This window comes from Parasteatoda tepidariorum, chromosome 6 (assembly GCF_982258835.1).
Source record: "Parasteatoda tepidariorum strain Cologne lab strain chromosome 6, Ptep-v5.0, whole genome shotgun sequence".
Lineage (NCBI taxonomy): Eukaryota > Metazoa > Arthropoda > Arachnida > Araneae > Theridiidae > Parasteatoda > Parasteatoda tepidariorum.
Genome location: NC_141760.1, coordinates 37,419,815 through 37,430,284, shown reverse-complemented (window position 1 = coordinate 37,430,284; position 10,470 = coordinate 37,419,815). Strand labels below are relative to the sequence as shown.

General features: G+C 28.7%; 1 protein-coding gene across 13 annotated transcripts in view; it reads left to right on the top strand.

The window, feature by feature from the left end:
• LOC107444027 (xaa-Arg dipeptidase) overlaps positions 1-10,470 on the top strand; it is a 33,236-nt gene that overhangs the window by 20,591 nt on the left and 2,175 nt on the right. For 5 of the 13 annotated variants that reach the window (XM_043045328.3, XM_087165659.1, XM_071178826.2 and 2 more), the window contains 5 exons: positions 1,696-1,916; positions 4,940-5,091; positions 6,586-6,735; positions 8,211-8,352; positions 10,219-10,467. In XM_043045328.3, the coding sequence (XP_042901262.2) occupies positions 1,703-1,916; positions 4,940-5,091; positions 6,586-6,735; positions 8,211-8,352; positions 10,219-10,467 (907 nt within the window). In that variant the 5' untranslated portion in view covers positions 1,696-1,702. Of the gene's footprint in view, positions 1-625; positions 722-1,695; positions 1,917-4,939; positions 5,092-6,585; positions 6,736-8,210; positions 8,353-10,218; positions 10,468-10,470 lie in introns of all 13 variants that reach the window. The other 8 variants (XM_071178823.2, XM_087165654.1, XM_087165655.1 and 5 more) reach the window with 3 other exon arrangements.

The window sequence follows — 10,470 nt, the reverse complement described above, 5'->3', positions numbered from 1 at the left end:
AATTATTTGGAGATACTTCCGTGTTGAAGTTGAGGAAAGTGATCTGCAACGCCATCTACAATCACCAAGGCACCAAATTGTTATTAAAAGGTAAAAATTAGAAGGAAAAAAAAAACCTTGAAGAGGTTTGCCTGGGGTGGCTACGAGTTATACCCTTCAAGTTGGTCCCCTTCTGCGATATATATATATATATATATATATATATATATATATATATATATATATATATATATATATATATATATATATATATATATATATATATATATATATATATATATATATATATATATATATATATATATATATATATATATATATATATATATATATATATATATATATATATATATATATATATATATATATATATATATATGAAATTGTGGTTTTTGGTGGACCGTTTCCCGGAAGATTATTCTGCCACAGATCTGATCAGAATACGGAAATCTCTCCAATTGAGGAATTATTTCGATAACCCAATTTGAATGTCTCGTATCCTAAGGTTATGCCAAAATTATTAAAAATATTTTTTCACTTAAAACAGTACAGCTTATGATAAGATTTCAGCCAACAATACCAAATAAAAATTTGTTCATAATTACTATTTCTTTTCCATTTATAGGTATGACAAAATTCCAATTTTCTGCTCTCGTGTGCTTCTTACACGGAGAAACAAATTCTTGTAAGATTACCTCAATGTATGGTAATGACAATTTTGGTAATATATAAAATTTATTTATTATAAAGTTCATAAAATTTTAAAAATTATAAAATTTACCAAATTTTACGTTTCGGTCAAAAATGCATTGCATTTTTTGTGTTTCCATAGAGAGAAAAATACGGTAAATTTTACTATTTTCTGACATTTTTTACCATGCTTTTTTCTCAGTTTACTATTTTCTTTTGATCTCTTATAATGGCTATCTCAACTTCTTGACATCATCAAATATTAACATTTGTGCCATTTTTGTAATATTATTTGTATAACTATTGTTTTTATATCTAGTATTCTATTAAATACTCCATCATTTTGGTTAATTAAACCAAAATATGTGGTATTTGAACGATTCATTTGGTAAGTTTTTTGTTCGTATGGTAATGGATTACCGGAAATTCTAGATTCAAAATTATAATTCTTACTATCACACATTTCGTAAGAAAATACAAAACTGAAAAGTAAATTTAACCAAATAAATGATTTTTATGCCATGCTCCCTGGTATCATGATAAAATCACTAAATTTTATCACAGATTATAAAACCATTTTGTATTGATAATTTTCCAGATAGCATTACCAAAGTGCATCGGTAAAAACTACCTAGCTTCTTGGTGTTTCTATAGTGAGTAGGTGTACACGGTAAATCGTACCATATTCTAGTAGTTTTGACCATACTTTTTTCTTAGTGTACTAGTATTTTCTTCTGATCTTTTATAATAGCTAAACATCTCGACTTTAGCAACAGTCAAATATTAACATTAGTTAATAATTTTTGTGCTCTTTCATCAATTAGATAAATTCTTAATTAATTAGATTTTCAACAAGAAAAAACTAATTTTACGAAACGAGTAAATATAACCCGCATTCATAATTTCTGAATAGTATAAACAAAAATTATCTATCTGAAATAAGTTTTCTTAAATTATTATTTTCGAAATTTGTTTTCTGATTTCACGTGTTATTTTATATTTCAGCATTATTATGACCGAAGAAGATATTAAAACCATCTCATCAGTAATCGATGAAGAAAAAGAATTTTTCAATTCCGTTAGTCAAAATATCTGGAATTCACCAGAACTGAGTTTTCAAGAGATATTTGCTCACAATATTTTAACAGATGCACTTACAAAATATGGATTTTCTGTTCAGAGAAACTACCTACTACAAACTGCTTTTCGAGGAGAGTTCACTACAGGTAATTCAAACATCTCCAGAGACATTATTTATGCTTTAACTTAACTAAAGGTCTTACTTAAAATTATTTACTTGTAACTCGATAAGAACTGAAGTGATTATGCTTAACCATGTGATTTAAATCAGGTTTGATTGGATACCTGTAAGCAACGTCACATGTGTGTGTTAAAACTGATTAGCTTCTGAATCGACAAATGCCATGATTTACCTACAATGACGTCACTTTCAGGTATCTAATTGTAGGCCAACTCAATTTTTATTTATTCTGTGGTAGACTCTTAAAAGGGGGTCAGGCCTCTCCTTTAACAGAAATTCCATTTTGAAGGAGGGGTTGAGGTTATAGCACTTGATATGATTCATCAGCGTATTTTTATGAATAGATTTTTGAAGTGCAGACTCCTGAATTTTAACTAATGTCCATCGCCAAACATTTAACGAATGAAACAAATTTCAAATTATAAATCTTTGTATCAACCTTTAAAGATTATACCACCACGTATTGTCAATATAGTTCTCTTTAGCAAATACGTGTAGCCAATATTGTAAAAATAGGGAGGAGCTGTGTCAAAGTATATCTTTACGGATCCTTACGAAGGAGGGTGAAACTGAAGACAGTAAAATCAGTTAGGTTGCTGGAAAGAGAATGGTGTTGAAAAGCGATTATTAGGAACAAGTTTAAACAGACTTTCCAACTGGCTTGAATGTTTTCCTTCTTACCCTCCTCCCTACTGATTTGACAGACTTCAGTGTTGTTTTGGTTTCTTTCTTGTTTGACTATCTGAATTCATATGTGTATACTTTTTTATTTGACAAGGACTAAAACACATTCAAGAGCGGTGATTACGGCACATCCTGTATTTTGTATACATTTCTCATTTCTGAAATTAACTGTTATCTGAAAAGTGGGAGAACTTAATGGGTTCTTGGGCCATCGCATATTAAATATCAAATTGATTTGGAAAACAAGATACAGTTTTCTTAAGGCAGAGACGGTGAATCTATGGCATAAGTGCCACCAAGTGGTAAGTGAGAAGTACATATTAAATAACATCTATTCATTAACATGAAGTAATGTCTCAGATACTACTTGTTGTTATACGCAGAAACAAGTACGATTTGGGTTCCTATATGACATTTCCTTGGACGTCACGCAGAATATAGTGCACCTTCCATTATGGAAATCCATGTTATATGGGAGAATGGCTTTTTCTTTGAAAATACGTGAGAAAGATTAGATAGAAAAAGAACCCAAACTAAATTGTAATTAATGAAAAAAAATTGCAATAGTAAATGTTTGCAATGTTGTCAGCCGGTGTTTTAACAATACATTCTATGAAAGTATGACAGTTAAAAACAGCTTTGTTTCAGATTTAAATAAATCTTGTGCATGTCATTTATGACAAGTTATGATCGAAATATAAATGGAATTGTTGATTGCGTTCAGCAACATTAGTCTCAAAAAATGAATTTAAAATATTTGATTGTAATAATGTTGTATATGTTTACAAAGTTAAATGAATGTTTATTGAAAAAATAAAAATCTTATTTAGTTTAAGTGTTTTAAAAAAGAAATTTTTTTTTGTGAAAAAGGGAGAAAAATATTTTTTGATTCGTTTGATGACTCATTCATACTTTTGATTCATTCATACTATGAAAATTAAAAGAAAATCTTAATTAATGAACTCCACCCCTGCTCACTGACGCTCCTCAAAAAATTCTATTTTTTAATTTTTGTTTCTCGGGAATTATTTAATCAATTCTATTCAAGTTTTAAATAACATATTTTAAGAGATCGTATTACTTAATTCTAAAAATTATTACTCATAGTTAATAAAAGTAGTTATACATAATACATATGTATTAAGAATAATTTTTTTCATATATTGAATTTCCTTTGGTTAACGAATATTACAAGTAAAAAAAGTCTTAAAAGTTTTTAGCACAATTTAATTAATCAAGCATATTTGATTAAGATTTTTAATCTAGTTCAAGACTTTCGTAGTCAAATGATATTAAAGTAGGATTTCAATAATCTTAAAGAAAAAAAGGAAGATAAATTGTAATTTGCTAAATGATCCCCCAATTCACCATTTAAAAATTCCATGATATGATTGCTATGCTGATGATTGGTTACTGCAGTAACCAATCATTTTTAAAATCGGATTGAAAGAAACGATAGTTGTGAAACTACTAAATTCAACCTTCATGATTTGTTGCAGGATTGGCTGAAAATAATAAATAAGTACATGAACTTTAATTCATCTCCATAAAAATTAGATTGTGTAGAATTGTCAATTCAGCTATCAAATTTTCATTATTAATTAAAACAAAAAGATGCTGAATTTAAAATCTACATTTCTCGATTCTTCAATTCGAATCGATTATTTTAAAATCCTTGTTTACTTTGGTAGAAAATAGTGGTCTTCTGAACGTGCAAAAAATTCGGGAATAACAGGGCAAAAAGCTGAAAGTCAGGAAAAATTATGACAGTTGAATTTAGCAGAAAATTTAATTTAGGATATCAGGATAACTACATACCTTACAATATAAAATGTATTTTAGGCTACCTGTAATATTTTTTTTTCATTAAAACAATCTTTGAGAGGTACTTGGAAAAAATAAACTAAAAATGTATTTAAATTTAAGAATAATTTTTATATTTAACAAAGAGTTATTGACAAATTTGCAATGTCATTACTTTGATGGTGGTTCATTCCTGGTGTAAATTCTTGCTCCACCAGCGTTTTCTTTACGGATACAAATGCAAGCTGTCTTATTGTTTTTTAAGTTTGAATGGAAGTAGAAGAGATGTTTATTATGTTCTAGAATTTGTTGCTGAACTTGCTTTTTTATTGTTTAAATGTTCGTTTGCGTCATTTTAACTTTATTTTTGTCAAGGATTCTAAAAATATGCAGTAACAGCAGTCTTTAACGGACACCCAGCATAATTCTTCAAAATCTATCATAACATTTATTTTTAAGGACTGTTTAGTTACATCAGTTTTACTCTATTCTTTTTAAAAGGAGAAGGACCAAGGATCGCTGTTTTGCTGGAGTATGACGCCTTACCTGAAATAGGCCATGCGTGTGGCCATAACTTAATCGCGGAAGCTGGACTAGCTGCAGCAGTAGGAATCAAAGCAGCTATGGAAGCCGATTCAAGTATAAAAGGAACGGTAAAGGATTTTTTTCACACTTTTTGCATGCTATATATGCAGGGTGTTTTGGAATGACCGCATTTAACATACATATTTAGAATGATTGCTAAAAAGGAAGACAAATGTATGCACATTGTAGGTCACTAATTAATACTTAAGTGAGAGAAAAAATAAATACAACACAAAAATTCTTGCTTTCTTATATCAAGACAACATAACATTTTTAGCCCTTTTTAATCAAGACAACATTTTTTGCTCAAACAAGATAAAAATTTTTGCTTTTTTTATCAAAATAATTTCTAGACTGAGCATTTAAATTTTTTTTAATAAATTGAGAAGAAAAAAAGAAAACTAAAAGGAAAATAATCAAAAATTAAAAATAGGCAAAGGTCAAAAATTGACAAAAATCGAAAATAAACAAGAAGTCAACAATAAAATAAAAATAACCTTATTAAAATATAATTCTAAGACCTCACAAAAATCGTTTAATAAATAAATGCCTAGAATACGAAGGATTTTTTATTCCTTTTCTATTCACGCTACAGGCTGCTAGAAACAGCTTTTAAAAAAAAAAAAAAAAAAAAAAAAAAAAAAAAAAATTCTGATCTCCGAAAGGCGATCACAGGTTACCCATTGGCAAAATGGTTGTAGTCTAATTTTTTGTTCAGCCTCGGTAAGTTAAGGCCTGGGCATCTTTTTTCTTTCTTTCTTGTTTCAACTCTATCCTTTGGGACCGTGTCAAACAGTTTGGGACCCTCTTTATTTGTGATCTTCACCTGAATTAGTATTGAAAGCGATCCAGTTTGAACTGAAGATTAGAATTTCTGATTCTTAATTAAGACAATAAAGACCAAAATATCGTTCAAATGATGAAATTCTCTTTCATAAACTACTCAAGAAGTATTTATGGGATCTCTCTGGTCCCATATCTCAAAAATAAACTCACCAACTTAATGCATAACAATATTAAAAGTGAAAAAAAAAAGAATTATAAAAAAATTATCAAGCGACAGCGGTCACCATAGCAACGCATGCGCACTGCTTACTATTACTCTTGAACACAGACGAAAAGTGTGATGAAGTCCAAATAAGGTGAGCAGGCCCACGCCATCAAGCCCAAAACAACACCCTTTTTGCCAATGGGTAATAAACAATAAGAAAATAATCGTTAAGTAAAAATCACATGACGCGAATTTTATCGATTTATATTTACTATATTATTAATACGAGTAATTATCGAAATAGAATATGGACAAACATTACAATCAGATTTTGTAAATCGAAAAATTTCCAAATCAAACACAAAAATCGAGAATGAAAAAAAGTTATTAACGATAGAAACATTCCAATTGTCTACTTTAGTCCCGTATCCGCACTAGCGCTCTCTCCTCTATTAAGAAAATTTTTCTGCAACTCGTATTATTCAGGTATACCCTGACTATGTTTTTCCATTTTTTATTACATCCATATTTTTATGAGTTAATTTTTTTCTCCAATTGTTTTTTGTTTCAGATTGTTGCTTTAGGAACTCCAGCTGAAGAGTCAGGGGGAGGTAAGGTGAAATTAATCGAATCTGGGGCATTTGAGGGAATAGACGCCGCTATGATGGTTCATCCAGACAATATAAACTGGTTTCAACCAATCCTTATTTGCCTTCTCAGTGCAAGTATTTTGAGATTTCTTTATAATAATGTTATAATGCGGTGTAAAAAATTTTAGTCTTATAGAGTTAGAAAAATCTTCTGTCCAAAAATTTTTTGAAGCTTATTAAAAATCAAAAACAGAAATAGAAAAAAAAAATTACTTAACGATTTGGCCGGTCCAGGAGATAACTTTGCCAATACAAAATCAGTTATTTTATTTAATTATATACTTAATAGCTTTATTTTTTTTAAAAATCATGTCATCAATTGAAAGATTTTTTTAAAATTGTCATCTTAAAAAAAAAAAAAGAAAACTGTTGTATTTACTTGCTGCTTGGTGATTTTGTATTGACGTCTTATCGGCCAATTGGTAAGGTACTAATTTTTTTTCTATTACTGTTATTGATTTGTATAAGTTTCGAAAAATCATTTTTTACAAGAAAAGGAAAAAAAAAAAGTAAACTCATGAAACGTAATAAAAGACCAAAAGTAATGAGACTGGGAGTTGGTTATACTGAGATTCCTTGAAATTGTTGAAAATTTGTCATTCACAAAACAGAAAGAAAATCAATTTGCCTACTAAATTAAACTGCTAAAGTTGTCTACTAAAGTATCTGAAATAAATTATATGAAAACTTTGCTGTTATACTTTCAATGAGAAATTAATGATCGTTCTATAACTTTTTGAGATTAGCTTTCAAACTTTTCATAACAAACAAATTATTTCTGTTTAAAAAAAATCATCCCAAACATTTTATTTGTTTCCGTAACAGCATAAAAAACTAACATTTTAAAATTGGAAACAATTCTACATGGTTGTAGGCATTTATTTCATTATCGATTTATAATTTTTGTTTTTAATTTTTATTGCTGATTAAAAGAAATAATATAAAAACACTCTTAAGATTACATATTGTTCGATATAGTTTGAATAGTTTGAAAATTGGGATAAATTTAGAAGCCTAATTTAACATGTTTTTTTTTTATAGATAATAGCAATATTTTTTTACACTCTTTAGGAAACAACTTTAAATGCTTTAAACAAAATAATAATTTAAACGCGTAATAATAGAAATTTATGTATTATTAATTTTTGGACTGATTATGAAACTAAATGCTTACAATTATGCATTTTATCAGATGTGAGTTGTTCTCGCTTGAAATTAATTTTTAAATTAGGCAGGGATTATATAAATTTCTATCAGGATCAAGGGGAAAGAACTGCTTAGAGGAATTGTTTTCCCTCAGAACAACAATCTTCACTTCGTAATAACTCTCGGGAAGAATAGATTTTCCATGTTATTGATTTGTCAAAACTTAAGACTTTCTTAAACTGAAACCAATGGTAATCTGATCGTTCTTTTTGTGAATCATAGACTTAAACTGTTCTTTCCCTTTGATCTTCATACATGAAAATTTTGTAATATTCATTGAAATGAGATAATATAGTCTCTATGATTTATTTCTGTCTTTCAATATGTTGCATCATTTCAGTTGACTGTTGATTATAAGGGAAGAGAATCTCATGCAAGTGCTTTTCCATGGGAAGGTGTAAATGCCCTGGATGCTGCTGTGACACTATATCAAAACATAGGCTTACTTAGGCAACAAATGAAACCCTCTTCTCAAATACGCGGTAATTTAGTCAATAATTATTTTGACATAACTATTTTAAATCACATGAAAATATAAAAACATGGTGGCTCAGGGAATAGAGCATTCGTCTCCCGATGAGGTGACGCAGGTTAGTATCCCAGCGGTGGCTGGCTGATACAAGTTCTTCACCCGGCGAACACCGACCACAGTGCTCACGTAAAATATCGCTAGTGGTAGATGGATAATTGGTTAGAATCCCTTATCATGTGAGGTTTTCGTGGTTTTTACTTCCTGTTACACAAATGCGGGTTAGTTCCAGCAAAAAGTTGTCCTTCAAAAAGACTAGTTTGACCCAATGTTTGATCCAGCAATTCCCTTGTCTTCCGTGTTGGATTCAAAATTACAAAGCTCTAGAGTTGAACATAGATAGTCACAAACTTAGCTGTTCGATACCGGTCGTAAAATAAAATAAAAAGAAAATATAAATGCCGAAATTTAGAAGAAAACTCATTGTTTTTATGATTACATTTACTTAGTTTCGTAGTTGAGACTTATTCTGTTAAGTAACAGTGTTCATTAAGTGTTTATATATCTAAGTTACTAAAATATGTATTTTTGCAAAAATTCGGATGTTTTATAATGTGAATTATAAATGAACTCCAAGATTGAAGTACGCTAAGATTAGTATGAATTCTTCTATATAAATGATTCTAATTAAAATGTGAGGAAGATGCTTCTTTCTCTGAAAAATACATTTATTTGATTAAAGGGTCTAGATCTAGATTAATCCAATACGAATCTACTACAGAGAAAAAAAAAAATGCATACACGCATCTTTTTCAACTAAATAAATATAACAATAAGAAGTTATTTTATGATAGTTTTTATTCATGATTTATATTTGTTCGAAAGTTATTACAATTTTTTCATTTTTTTCAATTTTTTCTCTTAAATAATAATTATTTATCTTTTTGTTGTACAAAAATGTATCCCTCTCGCCTTTCTCATTTTATAAGCTGACGTTTGGCGTGATGTCAAAAGTAAAAAATAAATAAATAAAAAATGTGCGAGAGAGATTAAATGTTACCAGACAAAAATCTGAACATCTAAATTGAAATTTTTAAAAATTATGAAGATTGAAGTGAGATCTGTTTCCAAAGCTAACTGATATATGATATAAGATTATCGTTACATATGGTTAACAAATAAAATCTCATTAATTCTTCTTCTCATTAATTCTTCTCATTAATTCTTCTTCTCATTAATTCTTCTTCTCATTAATTCTTCTTCTCATTAATTCTTCTTCTCATTAATTTTTCTTCTCATTAATTATACTTCGCATTAATTATTTCTTCTCATTTTATCACATGTTCCGTATTACGATTTTTTTAAAAAAACAATTGATTATTTTTATTATCCAGCTATCCTTTAATTTCGTTAGGATTAACGTATTAATAAATTGCGCTTGCATAAAATTAAAATAATTATATATTTTATAAGCAAAATTATCTTTTTTATTGACTTTTAAGAAGAAAAAAATTTGTTAAAAGATCAAGGGGGAAGAATGATTAATGTCCATGAAAGCTGATTCTGAGAATTTGCGTACGAATAGGAAACACGCTTTTTTTCACAACACGGCCCATCTTCACTGAGTTATGACTTACAAAGGAGAACCGATTTTTCACGTCACCTATTTTTTTATGTAACCAAACTTAATGCTACTATAGTGTACAATAGTATAACATTTACTTGTAAAATCTTCTGCAAATACTGCAACTATCATTATTTATTTTAATTTCATGAAGTATAAACTATCTCCATTAAGTAAAATAATATCTATACAAATGTTTTTGGGCAGTTTTTATTTTAAATATAATAACAAGTACTTTTTTAAAAATTTTAATAGCAATTATCACGAAAGGTGGGACAGTCCCAAACATAATACCAGCGGAATCTAGACTTGCAATATATATTCGAGCACCCGTTAAGAAAGAATTGCTTGAAATCAAATCCAAACTTGAAAAATGCATCGAAGGAGCAGCTATGTCAACAGGATGTGCATATACAATAAATTATGACAAAGAAGACAGCTGCGATGATCTTGTAACAAATAAAACAATGTGTGAACTTTTTACCAAATTTGCAGAACGATTTGGTA